Source organism: Onychomys torridus, chromosome 22 (genome assembly GCF_903995425.1).
Source record: "Onychomys torridus chromosome 22, mOncTor1.1, whole genome shotgun sequence".
Taxonomy (NCBI): domain Eukaryota; kingdom Metazoa; phylum Chordata; class Mammalia; order Rodentia; family Cricetidae; genus Onychomys; species Onychomys torridus.
Window position 1 is genome coordinate 13,030,550 of NC_050464.1, and position 20,267 is coordinate 13,050,816.

At 41.0% G+C, this 20,267-nt stretch overlaps 1 protein-coding gene across 2 annotated transcripts in view; it reads right to left on the reverse strand.

The window, feature by feature from the left end:
• Positions 1–2,909: 2,909 nt before the first annotated feature.
• LOC118572509 (zinc finger protein 883-like) overlaps positions 2,910–20,267 on the reverse strand; it is a 28,782-nt gene continuing 11,424 nt past the window's right edge. For both annotated transcript variants that reach the window (XM_036172215.1, XM_036172216.1), the window contains 3 exons: positions 17,769–17,895; positions 10,542–10,634; positions 2,910–5,112 (listed from right to left, as the gene is read on the reverse strand). In XM_036172215.1, coding sequence (XP_036028108.1) covers positions 3,329–5,112; positions 10,542–10,634; positions 17,769–17,895 — 2,004 coding nt within the window. In that variant the 3' untranslated portion in view covers positions 2,910–3,328. The remainder of the gene's footprint in view (positions 5,113–10,541; positions 10,635–17,768; positions 17,896–20,267) is intronic.

The window sequence follows — 20,267 nt, forward strand, 5'->3', positions numbered from 1 at the left end:
AGGGTTTCTCTGTGTAGTTTTGGTGCCTGTCCTGGATCTTGTTTTGTAGAACAGGCTGGCCTCAAACTCATAAAGATCCACTTGGCTCTGCCTCCTGAGTGCTGGGATTAAAGGCATGTGCCATCACCACCTGGCCCCCTTTCTCTCTTAAAGTACAAATCCCTATAAAATTTTTTTTAAAAAAAGGATCTGGTTTGTGTACCATTTTACTGGTCTCAACTGTTTCCCCTTGTCAGCTGTGATAACCTCAGAAAACCTGCGAAATCTGCACATAGCAACCACAGCTTTAATTAACCACATCTACCTCTAGAGAAAGAATAAATTCCCTATGATTGGCATTTGTTTCCTGTTGTCGCCTATGTTATCTGGAAATATATGCTCTATCCTTTCCCCTGGGAGCTGTCACATTTTCTCATAGATTGGAAATGCAGGAATTCAAAATTAAGTTTTCACTGTCCCGTGCATCCTATAAGACAGGATAAGAACTTGTCTTTCTGTCGCAGCTGCAGGTGCATTCCGTTTTCAGTAACACTCGGCTTTGTCATTCCCATTGATCTCTTATCACACAGTGTTCTCGTCTCTGTATATGGATTCCGTTTACACTGGAATTTACACAGTCTCCCTATATCTCATCTCTAACCATCAAATAAGGTCACATTCTCTTAACCAGAGACAATGACTTGAACACATACCTTGAGACATGATTTAACTTGTAACAATATTGTTATAGTAATACTCTTTTCCTATCGCTGTGTTACAATACTCTGGCAAAACCAACTTAAGGGAGAAGGGGTTTGTTTAGCTCACAGTTCAAGGAACAGTCCATCATGATGAGGCTCAAAGCATTTGGTCACATTGCATCCACACCAGAGAGCAGGGTAATGGATGAGTGCATGCTCAACTTCCTTTCTTATATAGTTCAAGATCCCCGGGCCTTGGGATAGTTCAGCCCAGTTTTAAGTTAGGTCTCACTATAATGAATGATGGTCTAGACACTGAGCTATGTTTTGTCACATCTATCTATCTGTCTGTTTATCTATCTATCTATCTATCTATCTATATCTTATGTATAATGGAGATTTTGCCTGAGGGTAAAATGCAAAATGCAAAAGCATGTACCCTATCACTGAGGGAGGTACACTCAAACCTGCTGTCACACTTGCTGTGTATGTATTCTCTGTTCAGTAATGTTGGGTTCCCTCAAGGTATATATGGGATGGTATATGTAATGTCCATTGTTCAGCAGCATGCTTGGCTCTGTCTACTGGGATACTGTGTCAGTTTCCAGCCTCCAATATGACAAGACAGTCCAGTATGTGTGGAATAAGAGAGTATTATTCATGTTTATTAGCACAATTTTCTGTAATTTAAATTGTGACTCATAATCCACAATTAACAAGTCTATTTGAAAACTAACATCAATTTATATGAATTGATACTTTCTTCACAGATTTCTGATGCATGGAACCTCTGATTATGCACCAACTCATTCCCCCCCCCCCCCCCAGCAAAGTGTTAGGTGCTTGTAATCCAAACACATCTGAGGCTGGGCAGGAGGATCAAGACTTTGAGATTATCCAGGGTTATATTATGAGTTTGAAGACAGCCTTGACTATATTTCAAGTCCTCAGCTAAAACATCAAACACACAAAACAAAGCAAACAAACAAAAAAACTTGGCTAGGGAAATGACTTTGTAAGTAAAGTGCTTGCCATGAGGACCTGAGTTTGAATCCCCAGAACTGATGGAAAGCTGGACGCAGTGGCAAACATCTGTAATCGCAGTACTCCCATGGTGAGATTGGAGGTGGAGACAGGAGAGTCTCAGAAACTTGCATCCTGGCTAGTCTGGCACACGCAGACCCTGGCTTGAATTGGAAGGCAAAGTCTAACACCCAGGGTTGTCCTCTGACTTTTAGACATATGCCATGGCACATGCATGGCCATGTTCACACACAAGAAGTACACACACTGCACACATGCATACAAAAATAAATGAATTAAAAATAAAAATCATTAAGATTTATTTTACTGAACGCAACCAAAGAAAGTATTATCAATGAACTGCAATTAATTTGAGCATATTTGACAACACAGGCTACTTTTATGAATTTGAAAGGATGGGTAACACATGACACAGACTGTGACAGTGGACCACATGCCAGCCTTTTTCAGCCCTTGACATTCAAATGGACTCTGCAATGCCTGTAGATGTGTGACTTTGAGGAACTTCACAATCTTGACATATGGGGGCTTCTAGCATGGACCTCTGATACACAGGTGAGTGAGGTACAGCAGCAAAGTCCCCATACTCTTCCTGAAGTCTGTCTTCATGGTATTCTGATGACAGCCAAACTTCAAATCCCACGAGAAGTTTTTGAGAGTACTTTCAGATGGTTCCAAACTGGTGTGTTTACATTGTCCTATAAGGAGAGGCTCCAATACAGTTTGACCGGACTTTCTTTATTAAAAACATTTTTATTACAAGCCAGGTATGGTGGGAGACACCTTTAATTCCAGTACTTTAGAGGAAGAGGCAGGTGGATCTCTATGAGTTTGAAGCCAGCCTGGTTTAAATAGAGAGACCTAGTCTTTTAAAAAAAATTAAAAAAAAAAAAAAAAAAAAAAAGGACAGGGTGTATTACTCTGTTGTCCAGGCTAGCTCTGTCTCAGTACAAGTGAAATGTAAGCATCAGTGCTCAGAGAAGCTGAGGAGAAAAGCAAGTCCTCCTTGAAACATCTCTGGATTATTTATACTCACGGGATTCCTTACTTGCCAAGGGCACTCTAAGCTTCCCTAGATTAGCATGTTTTCTCACCTGTGTGATTTTTCTGGCAGGCAGTGAGGTCTGACTTGCTAAAAATTCTCCCATGTTGTTTGAATTTAAATGGCATCTCAGTTATAAGTTCTCAGGCGGTGAGTGAATTTTTTTTTTTTATGATGGAAAGCTTTTCTGCATTGTTTACATTGACAGGATTTATGCCTGAATACGCCATCTCTTGTGTTGAGCTTTACTACATTGTGTACATTCACAGGGTTCCTCACTAAATGAACTCACTGACTTACAGAGAAGTGTAACTTAAACATAGCATGCCTGCCCTCCCTATGGCTTCCCAACTGCTTAGGTATTCTGACATAAAGCAAGGCATACCTCCTGTATAGAACTTAATCATACTTTGACATTTATAGGGTTTAATACTGGCATGAGTTCTCTGATGTTGGCTGAGGAGTAACAGCAGCCCATTTTCCTACATGCATGGGGCTTCTCATCCGTGTAAGCCTCTGTTGAGTCTGACTAGCTGAAGGAAGTTCTTTATCATTTGCGTCCCTACAGTTTCTCACCTAGACTGGGTTTCTCACCTCTATGTGTCTTCTGGTGGCGTGTGAGGTATGACTTACGTGAGAAAGCTTTCCCACATTCCTTACATTCAAACGGCTTTTCAGGTTTATGAATTACCTGGTGTCGGGTGAGGTATGCCTTAAGATAGAAAGTTTTCCTGCATTCTTTACATTCATAGGGTTTCTCGCCGGTGTGCGCTGTCTCGTGCTGCATCACTTGTGACTTCCGAGAAAAGGTTTTCCCACATTCTTTGCATTCATAGGGCCTCTCACCTGTGTGGGTTTTCTGATGTTGAGTGAGGTGTGACTTCCGGGCAAAAGCATTCCCGCATTCTTTACACTTGTGTGGCTTCTCCCCTGTGTGGATTTTCTGATGCTGAGTGAGGTGTGAATTACGGAAGAAAGCTTTCCGGCATTCTTTACACTCATAGGGCTTCTCACCTGAATGAGTTCTCTGATGCTGAGTGAGCTGTGACTTCAGGTAGAAAGCTTTCTTACATTCTTTACATTCATAGGGTTTTTCAGGTGCGTGGATCCCCTGGTGCCGGGTAAGGTGTGACTTGTGACAGAAAGCTTTCCTGCATTCTTTGCATTCATGGGGCTTCTCCCCCGTATGAGTTCTTTGATGTCGAGTGAGTTGTGACTTGTGGGAGAAAGTTTTCATGCAATCGTTACATCCATAAGGCTTCTCAAGGGTAGGAGTGTGCTGTTGAGTGAGGCTTGATATATAGAAGTAAATTTTCATTAATTCTTTGCATTCATTTTGCTGTTCATCCGTGTGAGCTCTCTGATATTGAGACAGGAAGGAACTGTGGTAGAAAGCCTGGCTGTATTCTCTATAGTCACAGGATTTATCATCTGTATAAAGTCTCTGATGTTGGGTGAGGGTCGACTTATCATAGATAGCTTTCCTATATTCTTCACACTCACAGGGTTTCTCACAGGTGTGTGATCTCTGATGGTCGATGTTCTGTGACTTGTGATAAAAGGTTTTCCCAGATACTTTACATTCATAAATTTGTTTCTCTGTGAGCATTTTCTGATCAACTGTTTGTTGTTCAGCATCCAGGCAGAAGAATTTGGTGTTTTCCTTGCATCCTTGGGGCTCTTTCCCTGCATGTGCTTCCTGATGTTTTGTAAGGTGTGATTTGTTAAGGATGGCTTTCTCATAATCACATTTATAATCTTTCTCTTCCAAGTGCATGTTGTCATGGTTGCTGAGTTCAGTCCTGCTAGGGAACATTTTAGGACATGTATTCCATCCCAAAGCTTCCTTTCTTAACTGAGTCATATATTGGGCAGGAAGAGCTACCTCATCCAAGGATTTCTCACTGAACTTCCTAGAGGTTTCCTGAACATGAAACTTCTTAGGTGTTAATGTTGTATTTGTGTGGAAGGCTCCATCTGGCCCAAAATACTGGAAATGACCCTCTGAACACTGATCCTTGCTATGGTGAGTAAAATGGTCAGGATATGAAAGAACTTCCTGAATTCCATTCAAGTCATGAGTTACTTCTGTTACCTGCCTCTCTTCAGGATCACTAGGCAAAGGTACATCTTGCCATGGATTAACAAGATCCTGATAGAACATTCTAGAATAGGCTTCATTCTTCATGTTCATATTTGAAATACAGTTTGAGTCCACACTGAATATTTTTTCTACTTCAACCATATCTTCATTTGATATATTTCTCTTGGTGATTTCATGTTGGCCTAAATACTTCTCTTGAGCTTGCTGTCTTGTTTCAGCCAGGGCACTCCATTTATGGATGTCTAAAATGGTATTAAAAATTATCATTTAATAAGTGAAATATGGTCTTAGGAATCAATATTAAAAACTTGCATTCAACATTCACAGATATTTATAGAAATTTGACTATCAATCTTAGAAATTACATAATGTCATTTTTAATAAAAATGTATCTGAGGATGCATAAACCCTCTTATACATACTGATTATGGTAGTGATGGTTATGTGACTATACATTAAACTAGTAGAGTGAAGTTTGCTATATGTTAAAATAAAAAATTGAGAGGTAGGCTGCATACCATCACACCTCATAGGTCATCAGGCTCCTCTGAAATCTTGCTTCTTTGTTCCTCCTGGAAGGCCTTGCTCTTTATCACCCCATAGGACACCTGCCTTCTCTAAAATCTCACTTCCTTGTGCTATCAGGCAACAGACTTTATGTCTTGTTCTTTCAGAATCCTACTCCTTTGTGATGGCTGCTAGACTACCCCTCTTCTCTGGGATACTACATCCCCATGTCCTCGTAGGTCCTCTATTTCCACAAGATTCCAGGCTCCTCTGGGATCTCATTTCTCGGTGTTACTAGGTAGAACCACTCTCCTCATCCTATAGGTCTCTTGACCCCACAGCTAGCTTTCCTAGGATCTTGGGCCCCCACTCCACCAGTTGACCAGAGCTTAAAGTAGGGCACCGAGGCATGGAGAGACACCAGAAGGCTGCGGAAGAGAGGACCAGCAAGAGGTATGCTGACCACTAGATGATGCTAGCATAGACAGTAAAGGACTCTCAAAAGACTACAAGGACAGAATGTGCAGCCCTCAACACTAACCCCACAGGGGAAATAAAGTCCCAACCCTCTTACAAATTAGTCATCTCATGAACAGTGCACGTAACTGCACTGAAAAAGAAAGGGATTTGAACAAAAAGAAAGAGAGACTCAATAAACACATTACTTCAGATGCAAATCCCAGCATAGAAACAAAAATAACTTGAAAATCGTGACAACTTGCTTTTCCCCAGTTACTAAGCCCATCATCATGAGCCCAGTGGAATGATCTGGAAAAATTCTAAGACAATGAATTCAAAGGAATGATTGTAACTATGTTCAAACAACTAAAAGAAGGTATGACTATATTGCAAGAGAACAAAAACACAGCTGAGGCCGGGCGGTGGTGGCACCACGCCTTTAATCCCAGCACTCGGGAGGCAGAGGCAGGCGGATCTCTGTGAGTTCAAGGCCAGCCTGGGTTCCCAAGTGAGTTCCAGGAAAGGTGCAAAGCTACACAGAGAAACCCTGTCTTGAAAACAACAACAACAACAACAACAACAACAAAACAAAAAACAAAACAAAACAAACAAAAAACAAAACCCACAGCTGAATGAAATAAGGAAGTCAATTTAAGACATGAAAATAGAATTCAACAAAGAGACAGAATTTCTGAAGAAAATCCAAACTGCATCAAATGCTAGAAATTAAAATTCAATAAGCCAAATAAAAACTTTGGTGGAAAGTCTCATCAATAGAATGGATCACATGGAAAACAGTGTGAGGGCTAGAAGACACAGGAGAGGAATTGGATTTTACCCAATAAAAATTAATGATAAATTAAACAAATGAACAGAACATGGTATACCATAAAACACCTAACTTTTGAATTATTGGGCATAAAAAAGAATACCATACCAAAGGCATAAATAAAAAGTCATAAAAGAAATGTCCCAAAATCTAGAGAAAGATATGCCTATCCAGGCACAAGATGCCTACAGAACACCAAATAAACAGGGTCAGAAAAGAAACTCCCTACAACATACCATAGTTAAAACACTAAAAGCACAGAGTAAAGAGAGGGCATGACAGCTGCAGGAGAGAAAGGTCAAGTCACTCATAAATGAGGCCAAGAGAATAACAGTAGATTGTGCCATAGAAACTGTTAAAGGCAGAGTGCCTGGAAAAATGTATTCCAAGCTCTGAATCATCAACTGCCAACCCAGAGAAAAAAGATTAAAGAATTTATGACCAATAAGCTAGCTCTACAGAGGACACTGGAAGGAATGGGGAGGATAGCAGAACACAGGCAAAATGGAATGTGTGTGTGCATGTGTGTGCATGCATGTGTGTGTGTGCACGCGTGTTTATGTGTGTGTGTGTGTGTGCGCACATGCGTGTGCGTGCGCGTGCGTGCCTGTCTGTCTGTCTTGGACAGGATTAAATGAATAGAGGGATTAGGAGAAGAGACAGCATGGAGTGGATTTGCCAAAACTGAGAATGTTAATAAGGCTTATGAAAATCCACTAGTTTGTAAAGTAATTTAACACACACACACACATACACACACACACACACACACACACACACAGGAGTTTGAACAGAAGTACCCTTTATAGATGGACAATGCAGAAGTCATGAATTATCACATGAAAATCTCAGTGCAAGGTAAAGGATGCCCCCCTATGAGTTACTGGTCACTGAGACCCCAGAGGTACCCAAAACAACACAGGCTATTGACTTTATTCTTGGCTGCCCACTATAATTAGATGGTTACTGAAGACACCACTCACTGTGGATGCAGGCATATTGAAATCAACCTCAGCTGAGTAGGAAGCTTGATCTCTGTTGTGGACCTTACACAGTGCTAGAAAGTGCTATTCAGACTGTTGGAGGCAGAAAGGCATCTGGGGTCTTACTCTGTGCTAGACCCTGCATGACTAATACTGACTTGCCTGGTAAGATGTGCCCATAGGTATAACAGTGGTAGTGATGGGTAAGGGGATAACCAACTACTTTTTTTTTTTTTTTTTGCCTGGATAGAGGGCTTGCATCACAGGAAGTATTTTATGCCTGGTACTATAAGCCTGGTCAAAAGCCCATAAATGTTAGTATGTCTTTTTTTTTTTTTTTTTTTTTTTTTTTTTTAAAGATCAAAACAGTATGGGCTGGAGAGATGACTTAGTGGTTAAGAGCACTGACTGTTCTTCCAGAGGTCCCGAGTTCAATTCCCAGCAACCACATGGTGGCTCACAACCACCCATAATGAAATCTGGTGCCGTCTTCTGGCCTGCAAGGACACATGTAGGCAGAACACTGTATAAACAAAAATCAAATGAATAATAAAAGAACAAGCTAAAGGAAGGAGGGAAAGAGAGGGATAAAAGAGAGAACTGAGGTTAAATAAAAGACAGAAAAAGAGCAGGCATGGTGTAGTACACCTTTAATGTCAGCACTCAGGAGGCAGGGGCAGGCAGATCTCTGTGAGTTCAATATAGCGAGTCCAGAACAGTCATGGCTACATAATAAAGAGACTCTGTCTCAAAAATAAAACAAAATGCAGAACCTTCCCCCACCCCCCAAAAAAGTGTGTGGAAGAAGAGAGCATATAAGGTAAAAAGCACTTGGTTACAAAGTAAGAAAAAAGAAACACATGGAAGTAGAGACAGGTACAAGGAGGAATAAAATAAAATAAAACTTTAAAAAATAAAAGTGAACAGTAATACTAATAACCCAGCAAAAAGAAAACAAGCCAGAGAAGGCACTGGTGAAGGTTTTAATCTGTTCTAACATTGCCTCCAGCAGTGAGGGGTGAAGACTGAGGTTGAGCCTGGAGTCTTTACCACATTATCAATTGGTGCTGGGTGCTGGCAGAGGGTTAGGCCCATCAAGGTTATGTTGTGAAAGGCTGCATTTCATTTAGAATCTTTCCTGTTTGCAGAAAAGAGCCACTGCTGACCTCAGTGAACTTGGTGGTGTGTGTGCCAGGTAGGATCCTGCTTGCTCTAGAGACTAGTTTGTGCATGGAGAGGGAAGGTGATGTCTACTCGAGTCTGACTGAGGTTTTAGACTTTGGAAGCAATCTGTTGACTGCAAGCTGAGTCCTGCTATTTTCTGCAGGAACCCAGAAGTGATCAGGGCTCTGTCTTAGTTAGGGTTTCTATTGCTGCAGCAAAACACCATGACCCAAAAGCAAGTTGGAGAAGAAAGAGTTTACTTGACTTATACTTCCATAGCATTGTTCACCGCTGAAGGAAGTCAGGACAGGAACTCAAACAGGACAGGAACCAAGAGTCAGGAGCTGATGTAGAGGCCATGAAGGGGCACTGCTTACTGGCTTGCTCCTCATAGCTTGCTTTGGTTGCTTTCTTATAGAACATAGGACCTACAGCCCAGGGATGGCACTATCCACAGTGGGCTGGGTCCTCACTCACTGATCAGTAACCTTAAAACTTCCTGTAAGCTACTGTTTTTTACATTTGTATATCTATACTAATCAAGATTGTTGGTTTTGGTTGCTGTAAGAAAACATCATTAACAAAAGCAACTTGGGGAGGAAAGGGTTTATTTGTCTTAAACATCTTGCCCATATTCCATCACTGATGGAAGTCAGGGCAGGAAATCAAGGCAGGGACCTAGAGGCAGGAACTGAAGCACAGACCATGGAGGAACCCTGCTTACTGGCTTGCTCTCCATGGCTAGCTCAACCTGCTTTATCATAGCACCCAGAAGCAGCTGCCCCATGAGTGGCACCCCACACAGTAGGCTGAGCTCTCCTCCCATAAATCACCAATGAAGAAAATGGCCCACAGGACTGCCTAGAGACCAATCTGATGGAAGCATTTTCTCATAGGAAGTTCCTCTCTTCCCAGATGATACTGGCATATGCTGATGACAAAAAACTAATGTACACAATCATAATCCAGTGTTTATTTTATAAGTAAGTAATTCACTGGATGATAGTTCACTTGATGCCTTTCCTAAAATAGAACCCCATGCTTTTTTCCTCTCCTCTGGCTCAAAACCCTTTGTGACTCTTCTCTCTATCTTTGTTTCACATTTCCTTCTCAGGATACAGTTGTGTGATGACTATTGCTACCCAATCAATTACAAAGACAACAAACCTTAAGCTAATCAAAGCTCAAGAACTGAAAAACAAAAAAAACAAAACAAAACAAAACAACCCCAACATGTCAGCATATGCCTAATAGAAATAAGTCTATGGAAAGGAGGAAAGGACAAGTGAGGGGTGGGCATGGCCAGAGAGTTCAGTTGTTAGAGTGTTTTCCTAGAATGCATAAATCCCTGGGCTTGATCCTTGAAAAAAAATAGAAAAATAGGAAAAGTATTTAACCAAAAAAAAAAAAAAATGGGTGAGAAGTCCAACACAGTGGTAGTGAGTTTGGGCAAATATAATACTTCAACAACAGCAACAACCAAACCAAACCAAACCAGACCAAACCAAACCAAACCAAATCAAACCAAACCAGGGAAAATGGTTTGATATGGAGTCCCTGATTTGGAAAGTATATAAAGTAAGTGTCTGGTTTAAGAGCCCACTCCCTTCAGGTCTGGTTTTGATAAGAATTGGCTGGCTTTGATAAATGTTGGTGAAAACATCGCAATATGACCAATAGCTGAGTTGCTTATTTTTTGCTGACTCTTGTCCAAATAACATTGACTCACCTGGCAGGCACTGCTCTGTGGTTTCTGCATCACTCCATGGTGCCAATCCTTGTTCCAACTTGGAGATCAAGTCAGGTTTAGCTAAACAGTGCCCTGTAAATGGGAAATAATAGAAGATTTGTGCCAAGTCAGGTTTATGGGGAAAAGAAATGGTCCTATTTCAGGATCTTTGCCACAGTGGCTGAACTAGAACTTGTGTTAGAGAGGGTCTGCACCATAGTCTTCACTCACTGGAATATCACCCTTTTTGGGAATTCAATTGTATGACACATAACCCAATGTGATGATGTAAGAAAACTTTGGAGGAAACAGAAGTGAAGGAAAACAGAGACCTTGGAACTATAACTCATGATCTTTCAGAGAAATGGAGAAAGTAGAGAGTGATCACAAAAAAGAACCAGCCAGAAGTATTGGAAGTAAAGGCCTCAATTCATAAAATAATAAAAGAAAGCTGATGCATGAAACCACAGAACTCACCAGGCAGGAGAACAAATTACAGGGAATTTAAAAATAACCCAGGCAGGTTTTCAAGACTGAAAGAAATACAAAGAATGACAAAACTGTTGATGGACACGCACTGCTGTGGAGAAAGCGAGCATTTCCTCATGGTGTTCCAAAAAGAAAAGGGGCATCAACACACAGATCAAACATAAGGATTTTATGTCATGAGAGGATGTTTATGTCCAGATATAAGATGCTTAAGAACACCTACCACACTGGACCAAGAATAATTTCTAGTCATATTAGAGTCAAACAGACAAAACTCCATGGCAAAGAATATTCTAAAGTGTACTGGAGAAAAGAAATGGTCCTATTTCAGGATCTTTGCCGCAGTGGCTGAACTAGAACTTGTGTTAGAGAGGGTCTGCACCATAGCCTTCACTCACTGGAATATCACCCTTTTTGGGAATTCAATTGTATGACACATAATCCAATGTGATGATGTACTTATAAAACAAAAGCCATTAGAGGAATATGGTGGTTTGAATGAGAACGGCCCCCAGAGGCTCATATACTTGAATGCTTGGTTCCCAGTTGGTGGAACTGTTTGGGAAGGATTAGGAGGTGTGGCCTTGTTAGAGGAGGTGTGTTACTAGGGGTGGTCTTTGAGGTTTCTAAAGTCCACACAAGGCCCAGTTTCTTTCTCTCCCCCCACCTCTCTCTCTCTTAGATAAGATGCAAGCTCTCAGCTACTGTTCCATCAGGCCTGCTTGTCTGCTGCTATGCTCCCTGCCATTATAATCAGACTTACCCCTGGAAACTATAAATAGGCAAACCCCAAATTAAGGCTTTGTTTTTATAAGTTGCCTTGATCATGGAATCTCCTCACAGCAATAAAACAACAAATAAGACAAGTCTCAACCACTGTAGCTGTAACTTTACAGACCAGCACTGCAGTGATTTTAAAGCTGGCACAGACACAGCAAACCAACTACAGACCAAAAGACTTTAATTCTCAGAAAGACAGAAAATCAAGTGGAATGGAATATAAAAAGATAATAAATAGTGATTCCAATTTTTTTGGATTAATTTATCTTGTTTTATGAGTTATTTGCCTGCATGTCTATCTATGTATCATGTGCATGTCTGATGCCCTTGGAGGTGAGAAGAGGACATTGGACCCCCTTGGAACTGGAGTTATGGATGGTTGTGAGCCACTGTGTACGTGCTGGAAATTGAACCTTAGTCCTCTGCGAGAGCAACAAGTGTTTTTAACTACTTAGCCATTTCTTCCAAACACTAAACAGTGATTCTCTGTAATTTGTGCCAGGATACAACTTTCATGTTATGAAAATTCACAAGTGTAAATCACCTTACCAATAGAATGAATATCACCATCCATGCATAACAATGACATAAGAAAATTCAACATCCTATCTTCATGAAACTCCATAATTAGAGACAGAAGGACTATACTTCAATACTATAGGAGTTATATAGAATTGACCCACAGTCCACAGGCTAATAAATGAGGAAAACCAGAAATTATTTCCTCTAAGCTCTCAAAGAAGACAAGGATGCACTATTATTTTTTAAGATTTCTTTATTTATTATGTATTCAGTGTTCTGTCTGCATGTATGCTTGCAGGCCAGAAGAGAGTACCAGATCTCATTACAGATGGTTGTGAGTCACCATGTGGTTGCTGGGAATTGAACTCAGGACATCTGGAAGAACACCCAGTGTTCTTAACTGATGAGCCATCTCTCCAGCTCCAGGATGCACTCTTTCAACCCTTTTCTTCAATATAAGTACAGCAATGTAGACACAACAGTAGAGTAAGAGAAAGAAATAAAAGGAATTAAAACATGAAAGGGCAACGTCAAAAATGTCCTTTTTTGTAGGTTAAATCATTTTGATATAGAAGACAAACAAACAAACAAAATACATAAATAAAAATAACAATAGTTGGATTAGTTGAATCAGTTCCCTGAGAGCACAGAACACAAAACAAAAACCCAGATCTGAAGTTATATGCTTATTAATAACAGAATTGCTGAGAAGTAAATTCAGAATTCAATTCAATCCATAATAGCTATAAAATATTTTTAATATTTATGTTTACTTTATTATCTATGTTTGTGTATGCTGTGTTTGTGGGTGATGGTGGAGGACAGAGGAGGGAGCTGGATCCCTGCCCTCAGGGAGAGTTACAGGCAGTTGTGAACCATCTGATGTGGGTGCTGGGAATTGACCTATGGAGGAACAGCAGGTGTTCTTAACCACTGAGCCATCTCTCCAGCCATTATAAATTATTTTTAAAAATAAAAATAATTTTAAAATTCAATAACCAGGACATATATTGAAACTCTACAACAGAGAAAAATGTTTAAGAAGACACACTAACAAACTGACACACACAGGCACACACAGACACAGACACACACACACAGAAAATAACCCATGTTTATGATTTAAAAGTAAATTGCTAACATTTCCAACTAGCCAATGTGATTTACATTTCAGTACCAATCATATTCTCCACAAAACTGTAAAAATACTGTCCTAAACATCATAAGATCTAAAACTGTGAAAGCAACTTTAAACAAAAAGAACAACCCTAGAGTCATAATACATGTCTTCAAAACACACCCCCAAAGATACAGTAACTCAAACAGTGTGGACTCAGCATAAAAAGAGACAAACCAGTGGAACAAAGTGGAGAACCCAGATACAGCTCTGTATATATGCAGATCCAAAACATGTTAAAGATCATGGGACATCATCAGCTGTTGGGAGATGAGACCTAAAGGAAATGGGGCCATAATGACAAATTTGAAGGAGCCATCAGGACAGCAGTTTCTCCTCTCTTTGCTTCCTGGCTGCAAGGGAGTGATCAGCTTTGTTCTAACACATGTTCTGCCATGATGTCACTATAGAATAAAAGTGACAGGGCCAAATAATCATTGACTGAAACCTCTGAAAAACATAAGCCAAGCCAGGTGGTGGTGGTGTATGCCTTTAACCCCAGCAACTGGGAGGCAGAGACAGATGGATCTCTGTGAGTTTGAGGCCAGCCTGGGCTATAGAGTGAGTTCCAGAAACGGCTCCAAAGCTACACAGAGAAACCCTGTCTCAATAAATAAATAAATAAATAAATAAATAAATAAATAAATAAATAAATAAATAAAGCCAAAAGAACTCTCTGTTTCTTTCAAGATGCTTGTGTCAAGCATCTTTTTCCCTCCCTGAGTGACAGAATTCTGGCTAACACATTCAGCCAACTGATTTTCAACACAGCTTTCATGCACTTGCACCCAGGAATATTCATTAATACTAACTGAGATAAGGAATTAAATTCTCATTTCTCACCATAGATAGAAATCAACTGAAAACAATCAAAGAAGGGGATGTAAGACCTGAAGCTATGAACTCATAGTATACATGTGCAACTCTTCAGTACAATGACCTAAGCAAAAAGTCTTTTTGACATAATGCCAAAAAACAAATCAATAAAAGCAAAAGTCAGTAACTGTGTAAGCCCCAGGTTCCAAACAGCCAGCTCATGAACCTGGGGCTTACACAGGGGCACTTTGCTCAGTCTGGAAGGAGGGGACTGGACCTGCCTGTACTGAATCCACCAAGTCTAAATGAATCTCCAGGGGAGTCTTGGCCCTGGAGGAGATGGGAATGGAGGGGAGGGGATGGGAGGAAGGTGGGGGTGGGGGCTGGAGGGGGGAGGACAGGGGAACCCATGGCTGATGTGTAAAATTAAAACACAAATATAATAAAAAAAGGGAAAAAAAGAAAAAAAGTCAGTAACTATTATAAAAATTTTCAAAATTGCCTATTCAGAAAAGCAAGCAATCAGAGCCAACATACAGAATAAGAAAATATAGGCCAAAAACCTATCAAGACATTAGCTTTTAGAATATATGAATACTTCAGATGCTGTTTTTTAACTTCAGCTGAGTGGCTGTGCCTAAATCTACTGTTATTTTTGCCTGCAATTACAACTCCACAGTTACCGTCCTGCTTCTCTAGCAGCAGCCAGGTGGGAATTCTATTTCTGCAGGCAATGGGCTCTGTCACTGCCTCTAGCTGTAACTAAATCTCTATCATTCTATTTATAAATAAGACTCAAGATTCAAAGGCTGGGGTGAAAACCTGCTAGCTCAGAGAGGCTGGGTTACAATTAGCTAACCTTCCCTCCTTGCTGGCCTCTCTGAAAGACCTGTGTTTTGGCTTTGCCAAACTAAAAAAAACTGTGCCACTCTAAACCCCACCCTATTACTTCCTGTCTCTCTCTATCTCTCCTGGATGCCCTCTGAGGCTCTAAGATTACTTTCTGTCAATTAATTGTTAATGCAGCTCCTGACACAAGGCTAATTTTATTTAACTAATGTAAATACAAACTCGGGGCTCACAGTGTGATCGAACACCCCCCAACAAGATGCCTATGGGACAATGATGTCTTCTCCATCAGCACACACAAATAGCTTGAGGAATTCTCAACAGAGAATTCTCAACAAAGAGGAATTCCCCATCAGAGAATGCCTGGGACAACCACACAGGATATCAGCACACTGACGCTAGAATGCTATCCAAGGAACAAAATCACAAATGCCAAGGTCCTACACACTGATGATGGGCAGGTAAATTAGTCTAGTTACCATGAAACCAGTATAGAAGGTCCTCAGAATCTAGAAACACACTGGCACATGGATTGTTTGCACATATCTTCAGTGGATATATTACTGGAGTACTGAAACCTGCATTTGTTGTTATTGATTTCACCTTTTACTTTTAAAAATGATTTATTTTTATTTTAAAAATTGTATGTACTTGTGTGTGTCTGTTATGTGTGAGGATATGCACATGTGAGTATAGGCCCCTGTGGAGGACAGAAAGGGGTGTTGGGTTCCTAGAAGCTGGAGCTACAGCTGGCTGAGAGCCATCAGATGTAGGTGCTGGGAACAAACTCAGGTTCTCTGCAAGAGCAGCAAGTACTCTTAACCCCTGATCCATCTCTCCAGCCCTGGTTTTCATTTTGAAATAGTTTCATGTAGCCTAGTTTGTCCTTGAACACACTATATAGATAAGAATAACCTTGAACTTCTGATCCTCTGCCTCCACCTCTCTAGGGCTAGGATTACAGGAGGTAATGAATGTTAGTTCATTCCTGGTAAAATCTTTGGTCTTGTGTTCTTTACAGTACTGTTCACAAGGCAAAAAGATGTGATCAATGTAGGTGTTTATTAACACAGGAATAGTAAATAAAATAAAATAGAAAGTGTACTTAGAAATGGAACATTTTCTACTAAAATAAATGAAAATTCTGTCCTAGTGACATGACAGAAGGGGAGATGTACAGCTATAGTACATCTAGTTCCTCTGTGAACAGTCACCACCATCTTGGAGTAGAGCAGCTGTGGCCTATGGGAGACAGTAGCCTACTCATAGCAACAGAATGGAGTGAACTATATAGCAGACATCTAGCTCTATGACAGAGGTTCTTAACTTGGGGGTTGTGACTCTTTGGGGGTTGAATGACCTTTTCATAGGGATTGCCTAAGACCATCCTATATATCAGATATTTACATTACAATTCATAACAGTAGCAAAATTACAGTTAATGAAGTAGCAATGAAAATAATTTTATGGTTGGGGTCATCACAACATGAGGAACTGTATTAAAGGGTCTCAGCATGAGGAAGGTTGAGAACCACTGGTCTATGATAATAGTAATGGGATGTTAACATCCCCTCTTTAGATGGTCATTAATACCTCATATGAAATTCCAATAATGGCTCCCTACTGCCCAACTACACATGCGCTTAATAAACTAACTTTGGAGTTTATATATTTTTGTCAGCTCCCTCTTATTTGGGGTGAGCAGAATTTCTTTTATGCCTCTCCAGGAAAACCACAATACATAAGTGAAATATATCGGGTAAAAAGCAAAAAACCAAAACCAAAAGCTAAGAGAGAAATAAGGAAAGAGAAAACCAAAAGGACAGTGCTGCATGTTCTCATTGAATGCTTAAGTTGAACTCAAAGAAGTAAAGAACAGAGCAGTGGTTACAGCACGTGGGAAAGGAAGAGGGGAGGGGGACGGTTAGTGCATCCTGGGGTATGGTGAAAGGGAGGAATAATTTCTAATGCTGTAGTCCGAGTACATGTCAGCTGAAAATGTATACTGCCCATGAATATGAACAGATATTATTATTAACTTATCAACAAAAAAGAAAGTAATAGCTGCTGAGAGTTGCAGAGGAGTCACGTAGCATGAATCTCAAAGGGACTTATTAATTAAAACAAACCCGGAGCCAGGTATTGGGGTGAGTGCTGGAAGATCACAGAAGCAGAACAAGCCACAGCCACCTCACCTCGCCAGTTCCTCAGCTGATCCTGTTTCCTCAGACTGGAAGCCTCTGAGTCCTCATCCAGAATGAATCTCAGCTGAACTGTGCTGCTCAAAGCCTAAAGCTTAACTAGGCTAAAAGCTTCTAGTTTCTGGTCTTCACACCTTATATACCTTTCTGCTTTCTGACATCACTTCCTGGGATTAAAGGCTCTTGTTACCACGCCTGGCTGTTTCATGTGTGGTCTTGAACCCACAGAGATTCAGACAGATCTTTGCCTCTGGAATGCTAGGATTAAAGGCGTGTGTGTGCCACTATTTTCTGGCCTCTATATCTAGTGGCTGTTCTGTTCTCTGACCCCAGATAAGTTTATTAGGGTGCACAATATTTTGGGGAACACAATATCACCAGAGTCAGACTCACCCAACCACACTAGGCTCTTGTAGTTCTCCAGCATCACGTCTCTGTAGAGGGTCCTCTGAGCAGCATCCAGCTCCTGCCATTCCTGCCAGGTGAAGGCCACAGCCACGTCCTCAAATGACACCCACCGCTGCAATGACACACTTCTGGTCAACCCAAGTCCTTAGCCTTGAGAACACAAAATCAGAGTTCGTGTATTTGTATCTCTCTCTCTCTCTCTCTCTCTCTCTCTCTCTCTCTCTCTCCTCTCTCTCTCTCTCTCTCCTCTCTCTCTCTCTCTCTCTCTCTCTCTCTCTCTCTCACACACACACACACACACACACACACAGACACACAGACACACACACAGATACACACACACACAGACATTAACAGTCTATATAAATGTAACAATAAAAATTAAATTAAGCATGAAAAGAAGTAACAATGAAAAGGCAGATGTTGGGGCTGGTAGTACAGGACTATGGTACAATGAATGCCCAGAAGGTACAATGTCGTGCATCCTTACTCCATGCATAAACAATCTGAATAAACATGTAGATAGGTTTCAAGTCTCTATCTAAGGCATAAATGAGTTGACAGACTTCAGTGTACTAAGAATTTGTGAAAATACTCCCTATCAAATGAGTAGGGAAAGCAGAGGCACAACTGGGCATGTCACCTTTGGCAACATACCATGTCAATGAGAAATGATCCTAACAAATAATGCCAGTGGAAGATTTGGAAATCTTGCATGCATATGGCACCCTATCCCTATATAGTCTTATATGGGTGGATATTAATTCATCTCACACTGGGAGGGCACAGATCTAGGCTAGCATAAATCTACCTAGACCATAGAATGAACTCATGGGTTTGAATGGGTTTATAAGTACTTCCCTTGACTTCAGCCCCTGGGATCAGGGCAGAGGAGACCCAGTTTATCCCTGGAAGGGATATATCAGCACAACCTGCTAACTGATGAGCTAATAGCTAAGCTTTTATACAACCTGCCCCAAAGAGTTAATCCAGAAAAGATCAGTAGGCCTCTGGCTGCTTACCTGGGAACTATACATATCCTGAGCCATCCCACTTCCCCCCACTGCCCACCACATTGACATCTTCCAGGTCCTCTGGTTCCTCCAATGTGGAATTTGCTATGCACAGTGTCTCAAATATGACACATTGTATTTGAGGGAATATATGCCAAATCTTCAAGATCTGGGAGCAAAGGCATCTGGACATGTGCAAATAATGCTGGACCCCAGGAAAACAAATGTCCTAAGTGGCATACAGTACTTCCATAGCCTCAAATCTCTAGCATGAATACAGGGATTGATGGGAAGGTACAGATCTCCATTTACTCCCAGAGGAACATTTAAGTACTTTTCCAGTGCCTACTTCATAGCCTGGCTCTAATAAATTTCTATTGTGAAGTACACACATCCCAGAACGCATTGTGGAATGCCTGCAGCCTGAGCACAGTGGTCAGTGCTATGACAAAAATAGCCTTTGAGAGGACACTAGTGTGCCAAGGAGGAAAGCCTAGTGCTCTGCTGGAATTTCACATCTATGCAGTGGGGCTGGCGAGATGGCTCAGCAGATAAGAGCACTAGCTGCTCTTTCAGAGGACCTGTGTTTGGTTCCCAGCACCCACATGGTGGCTCACAATCATCTGCAGGGGATATAGAACTTCTAAGGACAGACTGTCACTATCATGCTTGGAGACAGGACATAACTAAAAGAGGTCACTCCAAGGAAAGGTGTTATGTCCATCTAAGATCCAGAGAGGTCCAGCATCTTAAGGCTTAGTCATAGATAGGAATACCTCTAAAAGGAGTTTTTAGACTTTTAATGACCTACCCTCCTTGTCCTTAGGTCTCTTTCTATTAGAATACTCCATCAATTCCACTGAAATCTCCAACTGGCTACATACTTAACCAGCAAAAACACTTGATCTGGATAAGCTAAAGAGAAAATGCCTTTATTTATTTTCCTACAATACAGTCTGGTTACAATATAGATTAGACAACTACAGCAGCAGCTGTTTCGTGGCAGCCTTAAACACACTGTAGTGCAATTAGGCTTACTTTATGAGAGAAGTCAGATGGTCAGAGATGTCTTACATACAGGCCTCCATGGTCTCTTACTAAGGACCTTTGGTTTACAAAGGAGACAAATAGCTCGGAAGGGACTCCACTACAGACCCTGACATTGTGTCTAGTCCTCTCCTGAGAGGTCCATGTGTATCAGGGATAGTTACAGCCTCCTCCCCTCACCCTCCCTTCTCTTATGCTCTACCAACACAAAGGCAAAGAATGTCATCACATAGCATCTGAGGGCTATAACAGAGATTTCTCTGCTTTGGGATAACATGCCTACAGGATGTTACTACCATGTATTTTAAAGTGACTTTTTATATAGAAAAAGCTACATAAAACTGTTACTACATGGGGGCGTGGAGTTTGGGGTAACCTAAATATGTGTTCACAGGACATGCACGCATACCACAGAGGATGGCAC